At 34.0% G+C, this 23,661-nt stretch overlaps 3 protein-coding genes and 1 long non-coding RNA gene across 11 annotated transcripts; 2 read left to right on the top strand and 2 right to left on the bottom strand.

Annotated features, from left to right (window-relative positions):
- The first annotated feature begins 830 nt into the window (after positions 1–830).
- LOC117212053 (probable phospholipid-transporting ATPase IF) lies at positions 831–15,174 on the top strand. 2 transcript variants are annotated; one of them, XM_033456514.1, is made up of 19 exons: positions 831–893; positions 7,992–8,096; positions 8,169–8,423; positions 9,200–9,352; positions 10,857–11,155; positions 11,255–11,469; positions 11,652–11,938; positions 12,013–12,192; positions 12,420–12,567; positions 12,641–12,783; positions 12,880–13,119; positions 13,201–13,343; positions 13,427–13,586; positions 13,674–13,982; positions 14,059–14,245; positions 14,320–14,465; positions 14,540–14,643; positions 14,731–14,950; positions 15,045–15,174. In XM_033456514.1, the coding sequence occupies exons 1-19, from the start codon at positions 891–893 to the stop codon at positions 15,105–15,107; spliced, it is 3,360 nt and encodes a 1,119-aa protein (XP_033312405.1). In that variant the 5' UTR covers positions 831–890; the 3' UTR covers positions 15,108–15,174. The 2 variants fall into 2 exon arrangements, with proteins under 2 accessions (XP_033312405.1, XP_033312404.1); XM_033456513.1 differs by lacking the exon at positions 831–893 and adding an exon at positions 1,617–1,781.
- On the bottom strand, positions 1,687–7,259 carry LOC117212054 (2-oxoglutarate dehydrogenase, mitochondrial-like). Of its 2 annotated transcripts, XM_033456515.1 has the most exons (16): positions 6,704–7,154; positions 5,930–6,036; positions 5,558–5,839; positions 5,189–5,399; positions 4,939–5,116; positions 4,751–4,866; positions 4,547–4,686; positions 4,326–4,471; positions 4,066–4,255; positions 3,759–3,980; positions 3,295–3,571; positions 3,129–3,214; positions 2,629–2,949; positions 2,261–2,545; positions 1,912–2,204; positions 1,687–1,824 (listed from the first exon to the last, which is right to left on the bottom strand). In XM_033456515.1, exons 1-15 carry the CDS (start codon positions 7,152–7,154, stop codon positions 2,004–2,006), a joined length of 3,213 nt encoding a protein of 1,070 aa, XP_033312406.1. In that variant the 3' UTR covers positions 1,687–1,824; positions 1,912–2,003. The 2 variants fall into 2 exon arrangements, with proteins under 2 accessions (XP_033312406.1, XP_033312408.1); XM_033456517.1 differs by having other exon boundaries at positions 1,780–2,204; positions 6,704–7,259.
- Positions 8,362–16,768, bottom strand: LOC117212057. Of its 2 annotated transcripts, none has more exons than XR_004488393.1 (4): positions 16,543–16,768; positions 10,883–10,970; positions 9,207–9,346; positions 8,362–8,447 (listed from the first exon to the last, which is right to left on the bottom strand). It is a non-coding gene; the product is annotated as an uncharacterized LOC117212057 (long non-coding RNA). The 2 variants fall into 2 exon arrangements; XR_004488392.1 differs by lacking the exon at positions 16,543–16,768 and adding an exon at positions 16,463–16,535.
- A 661-nt stretch (positions 16,769–17,429) lies between these two features.
- On the top strand, positions 17,430–22,980 carry LOC117212089 (protein kinase C-binding protein 1). 5 transcript variants are annotated; one of them, XR_004488395.1, is made up of 8 exons: positions 17,431–17,632; positions 18,123–18,595; positions 18,770–19,088; positions 19,168–19,348; positions 19,442–21,430; positions 21,533–21,825; positions 22,591–22,720; positions 22,806–22,980. XR_004488395.1 is itself a non-coding variant. In XM_033456577.1 (7 exons), exons 2-6 carry the CDS (start codon positions 18,168–18,170, stop codon positions 21,883–21,885), a joined length of 3,270 nt encoding a protein of 1,089 aa, XP_033312468.1. In that variant the 5' UTR covers positions 17,430–17,632; positions 18,123–18,167; the 3' UTR covers positions 21,886–21,898; positions 22,591–22,769. The 5 variants fall into 5 exon arrangements, 3 of the variants coding, with proteins under 3 accessions (XP_033312468.1, XP_033312466.1, XP_033312467.1); XR_004488396.1 differs by lacking the exons at positions 22,591–22,720; positions 22,806–22,980 and adding an exon at positions 22,124–22,313 and having other exon boundaries at positions 17,430–17,632; positions 21,533–21,955; XM_033456577.1 differs by lacking the exon at positions 22,806–22,980 and having other exon boundaries at positions 17,430–17,632; positions 21,533–21,898; positions 22,591–22,769.
- The last annotated feature ends 681 nt before the right edge of the window (positions 22,981–23,661 follow it).

Here is a 23,661-nt window from a genome sequence, read left to right on the forward strand (position 1 = left end):
ATTGTAGTGATAGTTCTAGTATTAATAATATAACTTATAGAACAGTGAAAATGATGAAGGTGGGACATCTGGAAAATATTTGAAAATATTTTTCATTACGTATTTTAGAAAATAAAAAAATACTTTGCTAAAATGTAAATTTATACCTAATTAATGTAAACCTTCTTAAAGATAATAAATTTTGAATTACTTCTATACTGTCAGGCAAATTTCTCAATAAATTAAATTTTAGATAAAATTACAAGTATTGATTAACGAATCTAGCAAAGAAGGTAAGCTAGATAACAGAACGCCCGTTCGATAACGTTAAAAATTGCTTATCTTTGAATGTCTGATAGGATGAAACATATATTGGCGATTGGTGATGAACGGATAACAGTTTTTTTACCCACTGTCACGATATAATATCTCAGTTACTATCCTCTCTTATATTAGCAGTCAGTGTATTGAACAATTCAGTTTGCTGTGTATTTTGTTTAGTGAAGCGTTAAAAAAGTCATTTGTATAAGTACGTTTAATTTTTAATTCAACAAACACTGTACTTAGTATTATATTTGCTAGAATTTTTAGAAGTAATTATCCATGTCGTTGTTAAAATGTTGTGTAAAATATGTTATGAATTGTTAATATATTCTGTTAATTAAATAAATTTCAGTGCTCAGAATTGCAAACGGAAACAACACATGACTGAAAGTTTTTATATATTGTAAGATTTAAGTGACAGTCAGTGGATAATGTGGTTAGAATTATATAAGAATTGTATAATTATATGTTGATAGAAAAGTAAATGAATAATTAATTAAATAAAATAACGAAGAAAACATTTCATTTAACTAGAAAAAGAAAGTTTCCACAACGGTGGGTCATTGGTGTCAAAGCTTATATGCAGAATGGTAAGAACCTTGTACTTTACGTAATCTTTTTATTAAAGGAAATATGTTTCTTGAGAATCGAAAGAAGCAAAATACGAAGAAACGTTTGATAGATTTACGATTTCCTTAGAAATAAATTTTTTATTGGCATTTTACCAAATCTAATCATATACATACGTCCGTTCTAGATGGTAAAAGTAAGCTGGGATAAATTATTCACGATAAATTAATCGCGTAATTATTTCACTATCGACATACGTCCATATTTATATGGTATGCAAAATACTAAAATATTGACAATAATTGAAGATATATAAAGTGGCTTACTGCTGAAGGTTCAGGGTCGCCCACATATAATTGCTTCTCGTTAAAAATCTATAAATACGAGGTCACATTAATTGATTATACTTTTTAAGATTTTTAACGTATTCGAGGCTCTAAAGAAATCTATTCAGAATGCATTGATGTTTTCATTAATTATAGTTTAATGCATATGAAATATTCGGCAGGAATAACGCAAACGACTATATCCATTTTACACATTTATTTGATATAAAATTTTAAAAAATAATGTACACAATATTGGTTCACAAATTACAACACACAATCAGATTTTCATCACTCAAAAAGCATTACAATGGTATATAAGAATAAAGATGTTTGATCCGTAAATATAATCTCAGCATATATTTATATGTGTGTGTAAGCTATTCTGACTATTAACACTATTCAGTTCTCAAGCTCAGTTGTACTTTACACGTCGCATAATCGTCTGCCTCACTTGTTATATCACAGTAATTCTGAATCAGAATAAACACTCAGTGAAAGAAAAGTACAATGTGGAATCACCTTGGTAGATGGATTTGCACATGTTACAAGAAGTCTGGTTATAAGCACTTATGTCTTTTGGTGAGTGTGAAAGAACATCTGATCGATAGGGACGACATTCAAACTGAGAAAACGAAAGTCAAGGAGAAATTCATTATACGGTTGAATATATATATACATTCATTCTGATTGTTTAATCATTCATTCGTACTTTATGTTATCTGGTCATCTCGTACATTCTCTGCTTTATTTTTACACTTTGCGAACGACATATCTTTTGTTTAGCGTTCGACTAACTGCAGCTCAAGAGAAATTCATAGCATCAGCCATCATATCATTATACTCTTTCGTGTAAATCAGTTTGCTACCAGTTGCTGGAGCAGCCGATGGTGGTCTACCACCATAGACTATTTCTTCCAACTTTTTCCCTAGAGCTAATGCTATCCTGTCCCTCACGTACGTATACCCACCTTGGTTTTTATGTTCTTCTTGGAACCACATTATCTAAATATACAAAACACGTGACCAGATCCTTACAAAGAAGAATTAGATTGGTTTACCTTAGAATTCGGATACTTTGCTACTTCTTCCGCGAGAAGATGATACGGGAATGGACATAATTGTTCGAGACGAATGATAACTATTTTATCCTCCAATTGTTTCTCCTCACGTTCCTTGACTAAATCGTAAAACACTTTTCCACTACAAATCAACACCTTTTGTATGTTACCTGGTTTGACAAGAGGATCCGAAAGGATAGGTCTAAATGATGTGCCAGGTTCCATTTCGGAGAAAGACGATAGAGCCATTGGATGACGTAGTAAGGATTTAGGCGTCATAATACACTGCATGAATAGATAAATGGTTATGCCAAGTTTTACGTAAATAATAGAAATAATAGATGTAGTTAGAGTAAAATCTGCCTAACCAGTGGTTTTCTGAAAGGCATGTGAATCTGACGACGAAGAGCATGGAAAAGGTTTGCGGGTGTCGTTAAATTGCAGATGATCCAATTTATTTCAAATAATTGCCGTGTCATAATTTGCTCCACGGTCTCTCCTTGGGGTGCACCCGGTTCCGTACCCGGAAGATAAATATAATCGTCGTCGCAAAGCTCGAGATATCGCTCGAGCCTCGCAGACGAATGTTCAGGTCCCTGACCTTCCATTCCGTGCGGCAAAAGTAAAACTAATCCTACTTGTCTACCCCATTTCGATTGGCCAGAGCATAAAAGAGTGTCTATAGTAACCTAAATATAATTAATTTTGCCTAATTTTAAATTATAATCTTTTAATAACAGAGATTGTATCAAATTAAAAAGCGATAATATATGATAATGATAACGTTCTTTTCAAAAACATATATATTGATCTTTCACAACAAAATCAAAGGGTATCTTTTGTATATATGATGTATCATTACGATTACCTGACACGTATTTGCGAAATCACCAAACTGGCCTTCCCACATCGTCAAAGTGTTATGATTGTAAGCCGAGTAACCTAACTCGAATCCTATACTCATAATCATGCAATTCATCAGTTGCTTATCGTAACTGCTTTTTTAAAAGATATTGTCTGTTTACAAGACTCACCGCAAACACCATATTCCGACAACGAAGAGTTAGAAACCGTGTATAATGCTTGTCCTGGAAACACATCGTGCAGAATATTTTTGAACGTTTTATCTTTATTTTGATCGTGAATAATATGAATGCGGTGAGAAAAGGTGCCTCGCTCGACGTCCTCGCCGGACAACCGCACGTGGTGACCTTCTTTCAGCAGACTGAGAAACGCTAAGCATTCGCCCATCGCCCAATCTGCTTGCCGAGCTTCCATTAACTGCGCTCTTTTGTCCATTACCCTCAGCACCTACGTTAAAACGGTAAATCGTTTCGGCATAGCTGTCTCAGCCAAACGTTTTCGAAGAATACTTTGATAGGATATCAGTATGTTCTTAGTATCGAGGAAAACAACTGAAATGTCTAATATGTCGAAACACGGAAACATACAAAAAATAAACCATACCTTAATGTTTATTCATTTAATCACCGTATACCTGACTATGAGAATCGATATCTTTGGGAGGAGTTGATATTGCTTTACAAATTGTCTTCATGGTTTCCATGTCGATGCCGGTGGATGGTATCTTATTGTTGGGACTTTGATTAGCAAAGAAGTCAGACCACGGTATATCGTGCCAGTCGCTCAAGTGCAACGAGTCTATCGTTTTCGCCTTTTCAAACTCTGCTTCGCAGTAGTCAAAATATTTTTCAGTTTCCTAGACAAATTGAAAAATAGTAAGAGATAGAACGGACGACTAAAAACTTATCAATATATGGAATAGTAATCAGATCTGTATGCACTTCTTTTGCAATCGCTTCGGTAATAACTCCTTCTCTGAGCAACTTTTCCGTATAAATGGTAAGTACATTCGGATGCGTCTTTATACGTTTATACATTAATGGTTGCGTAAGCATCGGCTCGTCTAATTCGTTGTGTCCGAATCTTCGATATCCCACGATGTCCAGAACAACGTCGTTGTGGAACATTGTCCTGTATCATTAATTTCCAAGTGACAGAAAAATGATTCCTATACTGATATAAAAATAGAACATATAAGTACCTATACTCTGCAGCAACTTTGCTACAATAAGCTACTAAATCAGGATCGTCAGCATGCATGTGAAATATAGGGGCATTTACAACACGTGCTACATCCGTGCAATGAACGCTGGACCGGGAATATCTTGGATCAGTGGTGAAACCGATCTACGTTTGATCGATATCGTTAAAACAATTGATCATTTATTAGGTTCGATTGTAGTAACAAATGGATATCATTACCTGATTGTTAATTACAAGATGAAGGACGCCACCAGTCGTATAATTTGGCAGATTAGTTAAATGCATCGTTTCATAAACGACACCTTGCCCCGAAAAGGCGGCATCTCCATGAACCAAAATAGCCATAGACTTCTTACCGACTGGAATAAACAAACTTTTAATCATAAATTTCTTGATCAGCAGTCAACATAGATGCATACGTACATTTAGCATCGTCCTTTTCCACTTGTTCGGCTCGAACTCGACCGACCACGACAGGATCGATTGCTTCCAAATGAGACGGATTAGCCATCATAGAAATAAGAATCTTCTTCTTGGATCTGCAAATAATTTCAGTTGAATTATTTATAATTTCGTAAATTGCGTCACTATATAATAACGTGATTTTTTACCTTTCTAAAATTCTTTCCGCGTGTGTTCCCAAGTGATACTTTACGTCACCAGAACCGAAACCTTCCAAAGGAATCGGATGAAACTGAGTAAGAAGTTGATGCAGCGGTTTGAAACAAACATTGATCAAGGTGTTTAACCGTCCTCGATGAGCCATTCCTATCACAGCGCTTTCTACTCCTGTAAACATGTTACATCTTTCGGCCGATGCAAATGAAAATAGCTTTTTCAATAATTCATTAATTTTATTACCATTTTCTGCTGATGTTTCTAAGCACTGTATCATCGATGGTATGAAAGCTTCGGAACCCTCCAAACCGAATCTTTTTTCAGTGGGGAATTTTCGCGCCAAAAAGCCTTCGAACGTTACTGCTCTCATAATGTTTACCCAAATGAATTTTCTATGATCAGCTGGTAATTCCCAAGCTCCAGGTACTTCAAACTTCTGTCTCAACCAATCTAACTGGAAGGGTTTAGTGAAGTAATTCTTCATATAATACTCGATGTAATTTCTAAGTTTCAAACACCTTTCAATCACTACTTTTCTTTTATTTAACAATCCAATTACTTATTTTTCTTTTTTTTTGTTCTTCCTTATTCTCTTTAAGGGACAATACTTACTACAACAAGGTCGTGAATGTAGGTGTACTCGAGACCTAAATGACCACAATAAACTTGGTTCAATCTCATTAGTATTTCGCGCAAAGGAAGATTTCGTTTAGGACCACCAATCACGGTGAATGGAGCAAGAGGAAATTCTCTGTCCATATCAGCCTCGGTCATTCCTTTCAAATGTTCTCGCACCACGATCGCAGGTGGTAAATTAGAAGTGCCTTGAAGCTTATACGATTCTGGATTTTGTATGCCCAGTGGATCGGTATCAGCTATTAAATGACCACGTGCCTTAAACCAATAAAGACAAACTTGACGATCTATTGACGAGTGGATTTACTAAGGTGAATTTAACTTTAGGTCTCGTTTGATGAGTGATACCTGATAAGCACGAATCGTGGCATTAATATCAAGAGCTCCATTTATAAATTGTTCACCTTGCATGTCACCGTTGGATTTCGATTCTGCATTCTTTCCAGAACTTGATGCTATTCGGTAACAAGATGACGATATATTTTGTTTTAAATATAGTACAGTGCAAAAGTCATCGGTCACCTACTAAATGAAAATATTTTGTACTTACGTACATGTTTAATTCAAGAATGATTGGTAGCTCGCTAAAAGAATATTCAATGATTTGAAATAATTAACGTTTTATGTAATTCTATTTTATCCTGTCGCAGAAAAAAATCTCTCGTGATTCTTGTCAAACAATTTTTGAATAAACTCGCATCCTACTATTTACCATTACATATGTCTTTACATATCTCGAACAATTTATTTATATTCTTTGCCTTGCTCTTCTCTCCATACTGGCTCTAAATCATCTCATATGTGTTTTGTAACATTTAATTTACTAGCAGAAACGACAAACAAGTAGTATGGTTAAATGAAATATCTAAAGATTTGTTTCTATGTAACTCCGTGTAGAAATATTTCCTGAAAGTATGACGGATTACCATTGCTAGACCGCTATCGCAGATGACCCAAGACTTGTATACTGTACATGTATAGCTTTTTTAAAAAACCATATCGTAATACTACATACAATGAAACTTCGTTTGTATATAATCTTAATAGGCAACAAGTAATTTATATAAACGGAATATTGTAATCTATCATAAACATACTATTAAACTCTAAGGAAAAGACCACCTGATAATGCAGAATTTGACGGTTTCGTATTAGAAGATAATTCAACTCGAGTGGACGCAGGTGTTGTCAAGTTAGAAGCTGATGAATACCCCGATGAGGTGGAGAATTTCGGTGAGCTGGAAGCTATTGACTCCGGTAGATTATCAGCATAAGTTAATCTAAAATAGGAATCCCACGAAGTGCTGACGGACTTCGGATCTTTCCTCCACAACTGGTACATGTGATCCAAGTACTGACTGTTATTCATGTTCAAGACGTAGTCGTACCTATTGTTCTTACGACCGCCTTTCTGGTCATCATGGTGGAAACGCACTTTGGACTGTTGCGGCTCGAACGGCACGAATAGGCAACGTTTGAATATCCGATGTTGGTCATTGCTGGACTTGAACAAGCGATTCACACATGAGACGAAAAGTCGAAAGCTATTATAAGATTGTGATTTCGTGTACATGTCCCCATTTGATGGTATTCGCGACCAAGATGCTGAAAATTTTGTACAAACACTTTCGAAATTTCAAATTTAATCGTCAAACGTATCGCATTTGAACCCGGGATCATAACATCGTGACACCTGACTGTTTGGAAGGTTGTTCTGTCGACTAACTTCGGCTAATATTCTTTAAATTCTTGTACGAAATTGCTCACTTCTCAAAGTTCAAATTTAGTACTTTGCTTTTTACAATAAATTAAAAGAGGATAATTTAAAAGAAAGAATCATTCGTGTTTGAATTTACAGAATATATATATGCCTGTAGCTGGATGCATGTACATTCACACGTTCCTCAAAGAAAGACTTTAAATCGTAATAAATAAATTTGCCTAAATTTTTCAAACAAACAGTGAAAAACAGTGAAACTAGATCGATTGATAAAACTGCAACTTCTCTCGCCGTTCTCGCCATACGTTTTTGATATGGCACCAAGCTTCTTATCGATACTTTCTCGCAGAAATGTTTGAGATAGAAATCAGTAATTCGGCATTACAGGATAAAGTGAGATGAAATGACGCAACATGTCACGCAACCCTTAGATGATTTGATTAACCTGCCCTATATAGACGTGCAACTTGACATAACATCTTTCGGTAAAAGAATATTGCACTTTATTCGCAGAAGATGGTTCAAGTCGAAGAAATTATTACGCGTGCCAGTTTTCCTAAGAACCCAATATTCCTTTTCCCACGCGGTCCTTTTTGTGAAAGCAAGTGCACCAAATGTTTATTGACAATCTAAGTTATGAATCTATTGCTTTCGGCTTTCTAATTAATTAAAATGCTTTTGTATACGTAGGGCAACGCGATATCGTTGTACGCAGATCATAGGGTTATAACTATTAGCCCGAGTAACGATCCAAAGGAAACAATTTTTCCGAGTAATCACATAGTCTCTAAAAAGGTAGGTATTACAATTAGCAAACAAAAATATCGATCCAGTGCGTAATTTATTTTTGGATCACTTCATTTACAGTACACAATATGGAACTTTCTACCAAAGAATCTCTTTGAGCAGTTCAGACGGATTGCAAATTTTTATTTTCTCATGATGACAATAATATCTGTGATGATAATATCTCCGATTTCTCCGTTAACCAGCATTCTACCGCTGAGTTTCGTCGTATTTGTAACCGCGTGTAAGCAAGGCTACGAAGATTATAACCGTTACATGGCAGACAAACGAATAAACCGAACATTCATCACAGTGATCCGTAATAAATGTGTACAGGTTGGTGCAATTGTATTGGCATATCTGAAAAAATTGGTTCGATATGGTGGCATGATAGAAGAGCGACGTGTATAAACAATTACTAATTCTTAGATATCTGCAGAAACAAATCCTAAAAGTTTTTTCCTTTTTTTTTTTTTATTTAGTTGTTTACATTCACAATTTGTCCGATTTGGACATTTGGTAGAATTTTTTGGCTGTTTGATTATCATATAGGTGGTTACCCTCAGCGGTGGTTACCATCTTTGTGAAATCCTAAAAGTGTCCACTGTTAGGATAGGAACGTCACTATTATTCGATTTATATTATTTATATTATCTAACAAAACGTTTTATAGCTTGTATTAGAGATCAGAAGCGAAATTAAAGGAAAAAGATGTTTGACTTGCTAAATAATTAATTACTAATATCTTATTTCAAACCGGTTCCCTGAAAAATTTACTTTTCTTTCCGTAGAGAATTTACGTCACTCTTGTAACAAATTTCTTGTAAAGATCTTTTTATCTGTCACCAATCGAAAGTTAAACTTCAAAGTACAGAAATTACACTTTGTACAACAAAGAGTGTTGTAACAACCACGACCGATAAGATATCAAAAATACGATAACAATAGAAATCGAGAAAGGACGGATGTTAAGTCTGTTTGTAAACATTCTCATACCTTCTACGATAAACCAATATGATATAATAATTTACAACATCGAAAGTAAAGTAGTAATATAAAAATCAAGTGGAGAGGAAAATTTAAAAAGACTTTTCTTTATTTTACATTTCTAGAACGTACCTTGTGAAGAAATAGTAGTTGGAGATTTAGTGAAAGTGTATCGCGAGCAAGATGTTCCTTGCGATCTTTTGCTTCTTTTTAGCACGGATAATACGGAACGCTGCTATATCACCACATCGAATCTCGATGGTGAAACCAATCTAAAAGCAAGTAATTCTTTCTTAATCGAATTAACACGTTGAATGCCACGTCGGTTTCGCAAGGTTTGGCCGTGCCGCCATGATGAAGTTTTTATTATGCGATACATACAATATAATGTTGAAATATCACCTACAGGAGGTATCGTACGGTGTATAATCATCATTAATGAATTTATCTCACTGAGGTCACCGGTAACTTCCATGGCGCTGTGGTGTAATTTCGCTCGATTCACTTATTTTTCGCGATTATCAATTATCTCATATTGTTTCTTCGCGTTGGATAAACGTATGGATAAACCATAATCCACAAACGGACCGTCACAAGATTTAGCATTTGTTACTTTACTGTGTAACAGCACTCGACGACAGACCTTCCAACGGTTTTTATCCTGGGACGTGCTACACAAAAGCTCCGTTCTTCGGACAAGATAATTGCTAAATGTCGAAAGATCTTCGAAAAGTCGGCATACCTTCAACTAGCCTAAGTACCCGCTATAAGTCTTCCGATTTCTCTAATTAAGGTCCTTCAAACTGAACAAATATCTCTTAATCTTAGCTTTCCTTGATCTATTATCTATTACGAAGAAATACGGGAAATCCTTTCTCGGGTTTTTCTCAGATACGATGCTAGCAACTTTCTCTCGAGGGCGGTTAGCATCCTTCCTCAACCACCAACCTAGTAGATTAACCAATTAACAGCGACGTCCATTTTCCTCACTTTCCTAGCGAAAACTTTGAGAATTGTTAATACTTGAAACATTTTGAAATGAGAATTGTTAACAAATATACTGTTTAAACCCTTGGCCTATAACCACAAGCGAGACTCGTGGTAAAGAATTTGTGCTATAAGCGAAAACCACGAATCTAAAAACACTATTAAAACACGTCTTAAAAGCACTATTTGTCCTCAAACGTTGTTTATTATTTCACAATTCCTTTTGTAGCCCCTAAATATACATGTCATAAGAAGTATACATCTTGCGCCAATTCGGGCATACGGCTGAACAGATGAATGGCACGGTACGCGACCGAACTTCTTGCTTACTATGGCACGCGCGATCAGCAAATAGCGTGTAGGCCAAGGGGTTAAATATATCCGAGTGTTTCTTCAGCACCTATCACGTTCTATACACCTCAACTGTTAAGGCTCTTAATTGCCATCAAACATCTTTCAAGTCGAAACGTTCCTTAGGGTTATTGTTCACTCAGGTAAAAGTGGGATTTCCCATGTTCGACAGCCACTGGATAATAGATCTATATTTCATGTATAAATAAAACTGTTTTTATATGTTTTATACCGCATTAATTTCGTCACACCATTTTGGTAACGATGGTAATAATACAAAATTTATAACTATTGGCATTTGTTCAAATTATGTACTTCTACTAATCTTGGTGCGCCGGTCACCGATGACCCCTGCGGCATTCAACGTGTTAAGGAACAGATTTCATAATAAAAAACGTTGAAATAGCAGTGTCGATGATATTTATCGAACTATTATTTGTTTAGGCTGTGATGATCCCAAAAATACTCACGAAAATGACCATGCAACAAATAGCATCTATGGAAGCCACTGTTACTTGCCAGCATCCTTCGTCCGATCTCTATGCTTTTCATGGCAAACTGGAAATAAATAATGGGAACAATGAAATAGCCAATGGACATCTAACGATTAATAATTTATTGCTTCGTGGGTCCAGATTAAAAGACACAGATTATATTATCGGTTGTGCGATTTACACAGGTCACGATACAAAACTGTCCCTCAATTCCAAGATAAAGAGCAACAAATTCTCCACAGCTGAAAAGTAAGCGCATTGAAAAATGCAAAATGCTCATAGAATGTGAAAACTGATATAGTTCAGTGAAATGAAAAGTATCTATAAATAGTGAACGTTTCTTTATAGATCCATCAACAAACACATCATCTCGTTTATCGTCTTACTTCTGGTCGAGGTACTAGAATCTTGTGTAATGAAAGTCATAACAGAGGCGAATGCGAAGTGGAAATCGTACCTTGGTACTATCCAGTCCATTACTTTCGGTTCATTGGCTACAGATTTTCTGAGCTTTACCATTCTATACAATTACATTGTGCCGATATCATTGTACGTTACAATAGGTAAAAACCATGTTTTTTTTATCCTTTCTTCGTCCTAAAAATATTTTTGCCGTACGATACCAAATTATCATCGTTCAGAATTGCAATTCTATCGATTAAATCTTGTCACAATTAATCTCAATTTAATCGCGATGCAAATAGGAACATTTCTAACAAGTTCCAATCAATTGTTTTCGTTACAGAATTACAAAAATTCCTCGGTTCGTTTTTCTTCAGCTGGGATCTCGATATGTATGACGAAGTCACGAACCAACCGGCATTGGCCAACACGTCGGATCTAAACGAGGAGCTTGGACAAGTCGAATATTTGTTCGCGGACAAGACCGGTACACTCACGGAAAATCTGATGGTGTTCAGGCGAGCCTCGATCAATGGAAAAGTTTATATCGAAAAAGATTGCGATGGTAATTTATATTTATTACCTCCGAACGGCGACGAAAATCAAGCAATCCGATTAAAAACTTGGGAGGTAATGTCGCATTTACAATGGAATAAAGTCTTCCTTTAAGTCCATGTTTAATATAGTTTTTAATTAAATTCTAGCCAGATATTTGGCATTTTATGATAAGCCTTTCTCTGTGCCACTCGGTTCAAATTTCACCTCCGAGTCAGACGCCCGGTGTTATCGCTAGACGCACGGAATATCGCGCCAGCTTTAAACAAAAAAAGATCCTGCAGGTGAACAGTTCCTTGCTAATGGATCCGAATTTGCCGGAGTATCAGGTAAAAATATTTGTCTCGTAGGTGAACATAAATCAACATTGTCATATGTTTTTGTTTCTTTGCGAAATGTTGAAAAATTCTTTCGTTTCATATGACACGTCGACACGTCGTGTTAACGTAATTCATAACGAACGAAAGACAAAGCTGTACGAAAACATCGATATTTTATGCGAAGCTAATTTGACTATCGGTCGAACATTTAAAAATATCTGATCACTATGCGGTAGGCAGCATCAGCAGACGAAAAAGCTTTGGTCGAGGCCAGTGCCAGATGCGGGGTGGTCTTCCAAAAATGCACCAACGACGTGATAGAGTTGAAAATTTATAAGAATGTCTTGACCTACGAAAAGCTCGAAGTTTTAGAATTTACTTCCGGTTAGTATTCGAAGATCTATAGAATCGTCAATGGAATCGCAGGTTTTTTAAATCGCTAATTCTTTGTCAATAGAACGCAAAAGGATGTCGGTTATAGTGAAAGACACTGCTGGAGATTTCTGGTTATATTGCAAAGGGGCCGACTCCGCTATGTTACCACTGATTGTCTCAGGCAAAATCAACGAAGCTATCACACACGTGGCCGATTTTTCAATGGTTAGTCGATTCTTGCACTAAATTCGTGCACTTTCATTACTGTGAATTCGATCGTTACTTCCTACTTCCTATATGTATCGTTAACAAATTTTTTAGAGAGGTCTTCGAACCCTAGTTGTTGGCTATAAGAAAATGAGCCAGATCGAATACGATCGACTATTACAGAGAGTGGAACAAGCTAGACAAATAATTGGAATGGAACGAGCGGTATACATGCAGCGAGCTTATGATCAGATGGAAAGCGGGCTCACTCTGTTAGGTGTGACCGCTGTTGAGGATCGTCTTCAAGAAGATGTGCCGGAAACATTGGAGTGCTTGCAAGTAGCCGGTATTAAAGTTCGTAGGATTAATACCAAGAACAAGAAGAAAAAAAGAAGACAGACTCTGTCGAGATCACACGATTTCTTTTTTATTTAGGTGTGGGTGTTGACTGGCGACAAAGCAGAAACTGCGGAAAATATAGCGTTTCTTTGTGGTCAATTCAAGAGTGGTACCGAAGTACTAAGAATGCTAGAAGTAACCATAGGGCAAACTTGTCTAGTTAAACTTACGAATTTTGAGTAGGTACAATTTAATTATTTTTCATACGATCATTCCAACTTTAATTCATACTGTTATTCTATTTGGTTTCATACGATTCCAGGCGAAGAATTATCCTCGAACCTTACAGACAGTACGGATTGCTAGTCGATGGCTGCAGTATTGCAACTGCACTAAGGGACCATGCGGCACAATTCAGATCAGTTGCAATGGCCTGCGATGCAGTTGTTTGTTGCAGGCTAACTCCATTGCAGAAAAGCCAAGTAAGTTTATCGTAAGAGAAGAAAAATGCATTTTATATAATGTTTTTTGATTTTTAATGTTTATAAGATTTTCTTAAATCTGTGCAGATTGTAAGCCTGGTTAAAAAAGCAAAGAATAAACCGCACACCGCGGCCGTTGGCGACGGAGGAAACGATGTCTCGATGATACAAGAAGCCCATGTCGGAATCGGAATAATGGGCAAAGAAGGTCGACAAGCGACTATGTGCTCCGATTTCGCGATAGCGAAATTTAAATTTTTAAAAAAAGTTCTACTGGTACACGGACATTGGTACTATGTAAGAGTCAGCACTTTGACGCAGTATTTTTTTTATAAGAATTTTATCTTCATTACACCGCAAGTGTTGTACAACACATATTGCGGCTTTTCTGCACAGGTAAAACAATTTTGAAACAGATGTTCACTTACAATTATATGCAAATGATTTCATTTTACGATCTACGTATTTTCAGGCATTTTACGATGCATTATTCTTAATGCTTTTCAATGTCTTATTTACATCATTGCCGATATTGGCGTACGGATTGTTCGAACAGAACTTCACTGCCGATAAACTATTATGCCAACCATATTTGTACAAATTACATCGGCACAATTATTTATTAACTAAATGGCAATTTTTTGTATGGAGCGCTCTAGGTAAAGTAGATAATTCATTAACAATGATCAAACTTCAGAAGATTTCACGATCTAAACCTAATATATTCTTCCAGCTTTATGGCATACCCTTGTCATATATTATATGTCACATGTGTACATATCCATCAATCCTGTTATACTGCATAATAATACATCAATAGATCAGTGGACATTTAGTACATTTGTTTTTCATTTAGTTACATTAGTGGCCAATGTGCAGGTATACCAAATATAATATTTTTATTTCATAGGAAAATACGTTACACGAAGTTCTCTATGATTTCCAATTTTTAGATACTATTGCGTAGTTGCTATTGGACACTACCCCTCGTACTATCAGTAACATTATCAGAACTAACATTCCTTGTATTTGCGATTCTTTATTCATTCGTGCACGTGTAAGTAAGAATATTACAAACTTCGCAATTGTGAAACCTATAATTTTGTCCCATTTCTCTGAGATATCTTTTACATTTATTTCGCAGACGATATGACGGCGATATGCTGAAAGTTTTCCCGACGTTATTATCGTCGATAACATTCTGGTTCTTAACCATCGTCATTGTTATGATTTGTCTAATCCCCGACTGCTTAGTCATTATATACAACAACTATAGACCAGTTCGTATAATGAGAAGAAATGAAGAAACGCGGCAGTATACTAACAATAGTACCAATGATAATACCAATGATAACACGGAAAACGTACTGTTACAAGCATATATATATATTATAACATACATTCGAATAAGTCAATATTCCAAACTAACGATAATGAACCAATGTAATATATTTTTAGACGCAACGCTTTTTCAACACGATCCCATGGAAATTCAACTTTATATTGCGAAAAGCTAAATAAACTGGAACCAGATTGGAGCACTCCGATACTAATCAAATTAATAAATTGTTTCTCGTATCATAAGGAACGTAAGTCATTCATTAATTTATTAATTTATCATTCGTTCATCGGATAGAATTCATAAATGTATTTATCATTAAACTCCAAAGTCATTTGTAACGTACTAGTAAAATTATGTTACGCGTTACTATTGTATTGCATTGTTTATCATTAAACTCTAAAGCCAATTGTAACGTACTAGTAAAATTATGTTACGCGTACATATCTATAATTGCTTGATTAAAACAATGGAACATTGTTGCAACTCGGATAAAAGTAGTAACTAGTAGTAACTAGTAAGATTCATTCATGACACGTGCATTTTTACATAAACATTGTATTCATATAAATATTATAATCGCAGTATAGTAACGATACAGTTACTAGTATAGATAAGTCTGTTAATAAATGTAAACCGTATTTTAATGAACGTATAGTATGATTATGTACGGTTTGGAGTGACTCAGGAGTCGCGTTCTTAAACAATTTATAATTTACGTATTTATATACTGATTCCAAGGTAATTCTTTGATCACTTCGAACAATATAATTTAGTGAATACAATGCACATGTTGTTGCAGAATTCACAGCATACTATAAGGAAGATAATTCTATATAATGAGTCTCTGCAATTATCGATTGTAAATTAATATAGAATACAACTATAGGATAAAAATACGTACTTTTGTACTTTATGACTGAAATACGAACGTTTTTATTTCTTAAGCGACCGAATTTTATAATAAAAATTTGATAAATATATGTATATATTTTTTTTACTAATCCACAAACTATTTATTGCAAATAAATACTAATTTCATACCGAAAAAATAGATAAGTTTAATTCATACCATAGACAAGTATACAGCATAAACCTCGCATCTTATGGGACTTTGTCCCCTATCTTCTGAAATACCGATCGTGTAAAAAATCAGAGTATTTCTTGTGCCTTCTACGATTTACAGTCATGGGTGCTGGAATTATATTTAACTCAACAAATAAAATTGGTAAAGTAAGTTGAAACATCGAAATGTTTCAATCATGAATATTTTAAACATGATATTATTTACATGTATTATAAATAGTGTTGATAGTTACAGAATTTTTTAATAAATTAAACAAAGCTAAAAACAAATTTAATTTCCAATACACGCATCAGATACAAAAGTATTAAATATATGTGTACATATTTGATTTGGAAGTTCTAATTTTGTCAAACTTTTTTATTGGGAACGATACATATTTAATAAAGATTCATAATTAATACTCATTTAGACATTTTTCTGTACCAAATGAAATATTGCGCATGTACTTACTTCAGATAAATGGTGACAAGTTATAAAAAATACTTTAATTTAGTCACTTAGTAAGTTGAAGTTTAGTTTATATTCTTTACCTTTAATACTTTCACCAAAGGATGGCGTTAAATACAAAATCCTAACTTCTCGATCGTAGCGTTTTATGGTGGTCGATTTGTAAAATACTATTCCCGACATTAAATAGTTACCTCTTCCATTGAAGTTTCAGACCTATGTATATGATCGTGGTTCAGACACTAAAAGTCTTACCCCCACCACTATTATATGGAATCGATAATATAGCATGCGATGCGAAAATGGTATGAGGGGTCAGATGATCCCCAAAACATGGGGCACGAAAAACATTGATTGTCTATTCTGTACTTCGTCAATGCTATGCCTTTGGCAGTATTTCTACTTCTACCATCTTTTTACTTCTATTGACTTTACCAATTTTGGTAGTTGGATCCAAGATAATCCCTAAATTCACTACTCTAAATTGTAGAAGGCAAAGCAACCTTCTGATTTTTTACACGATCGGTATTTCAGAACATGCGACGAAAAGTTTCATAAGCTCTAGGTTTATTCTGTACCTCGTCGATGATGCAAGGTCTATTCTATATCATAGAGAAAGATAGAGTACATAAGCCGTATGTTACCGTGTAAATATTGTAATAGGAACGCTGCACAGAGTCCTCTTTTAGTCCTTGCCAAATCAGGCATGTACACTGACGTGACTCGTTGATATATTTATGATATATTTATTATACAAATATGTAATATGCGTGCGTTATTAGAAAAAGACATAAGTAGCGTTCTCTTTCTATTCCTATGTCACTTTTTCAGCTTACTTACACACTCTATCTTTATATCTCTATGATCCGATGTGTTCGTCTGTGCTGTAAATTTCAAATATCATGTTGCGCTTTTTGTAATTAATTACAAACATTACCGAGGGATGGAGGCACTGGTAGTAAGGACCCTGGACATTGGAGGGGAGAAAGAATGTTCATGCTTTTGATGCAATGTCGTGTTAGTGAGTGGTATATTTCGCTTTCCTTGTTGTTTGGGATTTATATAGAAAGTGATTTACTTGGCCTGTTGGATAGATTTTAAAAGTTACAGAAATCATTGAAAATAACTTTATTAATTTTATTTTCGGATTCCTATATAAATTCTATACAGATGGTAATTGTTTTATCTGCATATTATAGTAGTGGATATATTTTAAAATCCCCTATGTTCACCTTACTATTATTATGTGTTCTATCATATTGTTGTTAATCAATATGCAATATAATAATATTATTGGAACAACATTTGTTATTCCTATTTATTTTGTACTAAACTAAAAACTATAGGAATAAGTAGACAAAGACATTTTTATCTATTAATTTAACAATTAAAAGATTATTAAAGTACTTTGATCGAACATAAAACAAAACATTGGTAAATATTTTTCATTAAGCTTATTTCACAAAGCTTATTTCTATGTTTGTCCCTTATTCTATTTCTTAAAGTTTCTTAAGAATTCTAACTTATCTACTGAATATATATATTTCTTGTATATTTCTTCAATATTACATATATTGAACTTGAAGAACTTTCCTTTTAAATATATAAATAATCTTTTATATCTAGAGAAGAACAATTATGTTGTTTTCAACATTGTGTTTAGGTAAACATATATTCAACTAAATGCATGCAATAAAATGACATCAAAATGACATCGGTAGAGGCGCAGAAAGATCTTACAGGTTCCTCGTATCTACAAAATTCAATTACAAATGAATCACAAGAAGAAAATTCACAATCAGCAAATGTCCAAAAAGGACATAATCTAATTGATAACATTAACAAGGAAACAAATAAAGTTGCCATTGCAGATACAAAGGACGACATTAAAGATGCACAGGATATTACAAATTCTGATCAAAAGGAAAGTAAAAATGAGGAAGTGATCATTTTAGAAAACATTAAGAAAGAAGTAAAATGTAATATAAATAAAACAGAATGTAGGCAGAATACAGGGAAGTTGGATACAATTTCTTCTGTTTCTGACAATGACTTTAAGTCAAGTAAAAATGAAAATGTAAAAGAAACTGTGTTTAAAAGTGGAAATAATTTAAAAAGGACACGACGAAATGTTAGGTAAGCATAGACAATGTTTATTTTTACTGTTCAACATTTTTCATTTTATTTTATTTTACTTACAAATGTGAGTCTGTGTAAGGACATAGTGCTAGGTATTAGGATTCTAAATATTTCGCCAAAATTAATATTTCACAAAATAAAATAAACTAGAAACTAAATTTATTCTTTCAGTATACAAGAGACGGATGTTTCCTTAGATGAAAATAATTTGAGAAATAAGCGAAAAAGGAGAAATACAAATGATAAATTTTGTTGGCGATGTCACAAGGAATCTGTAGAAGCACATTGCAGTGCTTGCCCTAGATCATGGCATCGAAAATGTATAGGAATGCAACAGTCGATTATTCAAAATTGGATATGTGGGGAATGTGCAGCTATTTTACAGGCAGAGAATGCAGAAACACGTTCTACAGCTATGGCACAACTATCTGTTGACCAATTATGTTTATTACTGAAACATGTAGTCGACAGAATGAGAGAATATCCTGGTGTATGTATTAATTTTCTATTTATATTAAATTATTTTTGTATTATTCTAGTAAAATTGAATTCAAGTATTTTGGTCATAGTCAGAACCATTTTGGAAACCAGTGGAACTTTCTGAGGCTCCAAATTATTTAGATTATGTGGTAAAGCCAATGGATCTGAGCCTTTTAGAATCGAATGTTCGGGCTAAATTATATGGTAGTACAGACGCATTCATGGCTGATGCCAAGTGGATACAACACAATTGTATTGTATTCAACACATGTATGTGTGTAAACATAAATTAATATTATATTAGAATTAAGTACGTTAGAAAAATTATACTTAAATGGGTTTTATTTAAATTAAATTATACAGGTGGTGGTGTATACACAGATACATCTAAATTAACGAATGCCGCGAAACAGATTATTAAATTGGCACGTCAGGAAGTATCAGAAATTGAAGCATGCCCTGATTGTTATGCTCATGGCAGAAACTTACCAAGACCACAACCAGCATGGTTTATTGAACCCTGTCGTCGTCCTCATCCACTTGTGTGGGCGAAGTTGAAAGGCTTTCCATTTTGGCCTGCTAAAGCTATGCCTCGAATCAATTCTCAAGGTTTCATTGATGTACGATTTTTTGGGGAACACGATCGAGCATGGGTTCCTCCGCGAGATTTGTATCTATATTCCGAAAACCCACCTGCTCCATTACCGAGGAAGAGAAAATTAGATATGGTAGAGTGTGTTAGGGAAATTACTCGTCACTGTCGCAAGCTAGAACTTGTGTTTGGCCAATTTACATTTGCGCCTCCCAAAGTGCAATATAATCCGCATGATCCAATGCAAATAAAATTACTGTTACCAAATTATGATCCTCTTCATTCTAATAACTGTACATCACCGCAACTCTTGCTTCCCAAAAAGACGCCGCTTCTTAAAAAGCGGGTTCATGTAAAAAATAATTTGCAAACAAACTCGGAAAAAGCAGACAATTCCGATACTGAAAATAAAATATCAAATGAATTTAACGTAACTAACAAAGGAAGCAAAATTGAAAATAAATCATTTAAAGCAGAACAAGAATCTGATAACTTTCACAAAACCGAAACGGTTACGATTACAACTAATAATTTAAATGAACCAAGAGAAAGAAAAAGGAAAGTGAATATGCAATCAGAGAAGAATATATCAGCAAAGTTCAAAGTGGTGATGAAAGAAGATATAAATACGCCAAGTACAAGTAAAACTAATACAAATAGTGCAAATGATGAGAAATGTATCAGTAATCCAATAAAATATGACACGAAAGCACCAAATTCTACAATATTGAAACAAGATATTAATCCAGAAAATGCAACAAACAATAATGCAAAATCCTTGGAGAATTCATTACAACAAGAGATAAAATCCCCGAAAAAGCATATAGCAAAAGACATTCACATATCCAAAAAACGAATTCCCTTTAAAGTGAACGTTATTAAAAGAAATGTCGGCCAAAATGTAAATTTACAGAAGAATAATTTTAGAAACCATGAAAACAAAGAAAAAGTATACAAGCCAAAGACTAGAATAGTCGATAAAATGAACGCTGAGAAAGCTTTAAAATTTATTACAACGGAACAAAATCAAAATATGGTAGAATCGACAATTTTGATTAAACGTCAGAATGATTCAATGACGTTGAAAGAAGGCTCTAAAAGTGATAATAATAGTAATTTAACAACATCGTCCATTTCAGTACAAACTAATAAAACATCACTTGATGTTGATATTAATGGCGATATTGACATTAATAGAAAAAAAACTACAGATCAACCTGTCGGGTTACTTTTCGTTGCAAATGATGATAAATCTAATATCGCGAAAAAGTGTACTGAGGAAACTACCGAGAATGAAAAAAAGAGCAATATTTCGGCTCACGTACAACAAATTTTCAGAGATTCGTTGAGAATAAAAGATCAACAAGTAAAGGAAAATAGAGCTAGAAAATCATTTCCTAATAAACCTCGTAATTACCCGCAACATATTTCTCGTTCATCGATAAATACATTATCCAGTCCGATCGAGTCTACTGTTCATACGTCTACTCATCAGGCTGAAAATTGTGTCGAGTACCAAATGTTGCCCCCAGAAGCAGGTCCTATTAGTGCCCGTTTATATCATGATGCTCAAGATTTAGCCACAAAAATGGCTAAATTAATGGAAGAGGCATATAAGGAAGCAGCGTATGAGAATCAAAATTGTGAAAATCGTAATATGTCCGAAAATCATCAAGCGTCAGTTCATTTTTTAAGATTACAGATAGAACGAATGAGGTGGCAACACCAACAACAATTAACAGAATTAAAACACAACACTGGTATGTCTTTGCAGGTCGCTTCGTGCGTCATTTTATTTTACATGTTATTATATCTGTTTACGAAGGTTACATATACATTTCGCAAATATTTTTTTATTACAGACAGAATATTAAGAGAAATGAAGGCAAGCCTAGAAGCTGAACGATTACGTGCTGTCGAGGAAACTCGTAGAGAAGCCGAAGAGGGGATGTTACGTTGTATCGAAGAAATCAAACGTAAACAATGGTGTGCAATGTGTGGCAGAGAAGCATTATTTTACTGCTGTTGGAATACTGCATACTGTGATTATCCTTGCCAACAATCACATTGGTCAGTGCATATGAGAACATGCGCTCAACAACCTTCGTTCACTACTATTATTACTAGTTCTACTGCAAATTCAAATCAGCAACAGGTGATGCCCAGACTTATAATAAATGCACAGCATGTGGCATCAAACATGTGGAGGGCCTAGAGCATACTTTAGTGTAAGTCTCTGTAATTGAAGCCAGAAGTTTCGTAAATTATAAATACTTGTTCTCTAAGTGTTTATTCGATCATTCGCGGAGAGACGCGATCGCGAGAAAGCACGTCAAAGGGAGTCGTAAATTCCCGTTACGATTAGATAATCGAAGCCACGAACTGATCGATCCCCTTATTTCTGTTAGGATAATAGGGGTGGTTCAATTGAGTTTATACTGAATTAACACTAAGCTTTAGCAATATCATTGTATTTTTTATTATGTAGCTCATCGTAACTTGTATTTATATGTAAGTGTTATTGTTGTAAAGTTAAAACAAACTAGTACTTTATATATAAACTTTTTGTAATGTAAAAATGCAAATAACTTAAAATAAAGAATACGTATTTAAGGAGCAATGCCTGCTCCAATAATTATTCTATATAGGAATAACAATTTTGATTTTACTTTTATATTTTATATTTTAATTAAAATAGAAATTAAAATTAAGATTAATATTTCAACTGAAGATACACTATTAATATTTCAACTTACACTGAATATGTCTTTCGACCCTTCATATTTTTGTTACCACTGTTTTTCTAGATTTTCTCGATAATTCAATTATTTGATAATTAGACAATTATATGACAATTTTGAATTACTTTGTTATTCTTATCTTTATGTAATGTTCCAACAAATTTATCTATATTTTTCAGAATCATAATATCAAAATAAACAGACTTACTAATAAGACATACGAACTGCCTTATGACAAACAGCATGAGATATCGTGATTTTTATCTTTGTGTTGTTCTGAAACTGAAGGTAATGGAAATTCATCATAGCGTACGTATACTTTAATATAAATGGACACTTCTTATATAATAAAAAAAAATAAAGAAAAAAGTTGTTCAGTACAATTATATTACAGCTTAAAAGGTGAAAATTTTTAAGTGACAAAAATATTGATGAAAAAAAGTAAATCATATTTGTATTTCATTTTGCACACACGATCTATACTTGTTTTGTATAAAAAATAGAAAAATAAATGAAAATGTTATGTACAGTATGATATAAATAGCTTTTGCCCATTACATTTTTAAAAACAATGAGGAAGATGCCCATCTACCTTTATAAAAACTACATATGTATGTGTAGCCAATTTACTTATGTATATAATACCAGGTAATAGTTATTTATTTCACTCCAAAATTTTCAATAATTAAATATCGCGTTCTTCTGTACTTTTCTGTTCTCTAAGTATTCTCACAGTTTTTGTTTCATAGTCAGATTCTCCAGGGAGAGTGTTTTTATGTTTCAGATAACGCAAAGTAGGAGAGTTTGCCATATCTAAACTTTTCCTCGTATATCGTTTAAAATACTATAAATAAATATTTGCAAATTTATCAACTTCTAAAAAGTATCAATTATACCTATGAATTTTTGATAACCTCTACAATACATATCAGCGTTAATGATCCAAAAGTGTAATATATGAATTAAAAGAAATCATTAAAAAGGAAAAGATACACAAATACGATGAAATGATGTTTAAATCTCTTCTATTGGTAATTAATTACATATCTCATAGGATCGTACTAAATTTTTTGTGGTTTGAGTTTGTTTCAGAATCCATTGTGAAATCGACAGAAGAAGACTCCTATTGGTTGTATTCCATATACATACAATATAATGTCTTACGTCCTCCCTTACATAGTGTCCCATTCCTTTTTAATAGTATTTAATTTTTTATATATATAAGTAACTATATTCATATACATATAATA

Source organism: Bombus bifarius, unplaced genomic scaffold, assembly GCF_011952205.1.
Source record: "Bombus bifarius isolate JDL3187 unplaced genomic scaffold, Bbif_JDL3187 scf7180000008274, whole genome shotgun sequence".
Classification (NCBI taxonomy): Eukaryota; Metazoa; Arthropoda; class Insecta; order Hymenoptera; family Apidae; genus Bombus; species Bombus bifarius.

What these genes read in the sequence shown, in the direction of transcription:
- LOC117212053 (XM_033456513.1), top strand. Translation starts at nt 1,710, where the DNA reads ATGTGGAATCACCTTGGTAGATGGATTTGCACATGTTACAAGAAGTCT. An exon ending in ATAAGCACTTATGTCTTTTG is followed by an intron (nt 1,782 to 7,991) that starts GTGAGTGTGAAA and finishes TTGTATACGTAG; the next exon opens with GGCAACGCGATATCGTTGTA. An exon ending in TCCGTAATAAATGTGTACAG is followed by an intron (nt 8,424 to 9,199) that starts GTTGGTGCAATT and finishes TTACATTTCTAG; the next exon opens with AACGTACCTTGTGAAGAAAT.
- LOC117212054 (XM_033456515.1), bottom strand. Translation starts at nt 7,154, where the DNA reads ATGTACACGAAATCACAATCTTATAATAGCTTTCGACTTTTCGTCTCA. An exon ending in GTCAAATTCTGCATTATCAG is followed by an intron (nt 6,037 to 6,703) that starts GTGGTCTTTTCC and finishes GTTACCGAATAG; the next exon opens with CATCAAGTTCTGGAAAGAAT. An exon ending in GTCGGAATATGGTGTTTGCG is followed by an intron (nt 3,215 to 3,294) that starts GTGAGTCTTGTA and finishes TTATGAGTATAG; the next exon opens with GATTCGAGTTAGGTTACTCG.
- LOC117212089 (XM_033456575.1), top strand. Translation starts at nt 18,168, where the DNA reads ATGACATCGGTAGAGGCGCAGAAAGATCTTACAGGTTCCTCGTATCTA. An exon ending in GAATGAGAGAATATCCTGGT is followed by an intron (nt 19,089 to 19,167) that starts GTATGTATTAAT and finishes TTTTGGTCATAG; the next exon opens with TCAGAACCATTTTGGAAACC. An exon ending in TTGTATTGTATTCAACACAT is followed by an intron (nt 19,349 to 19,441) that starts GTATGTGTGTAA and finishes TAAATTATACAG; the next exon opens with GTGGTGGTGTATACACAGAT.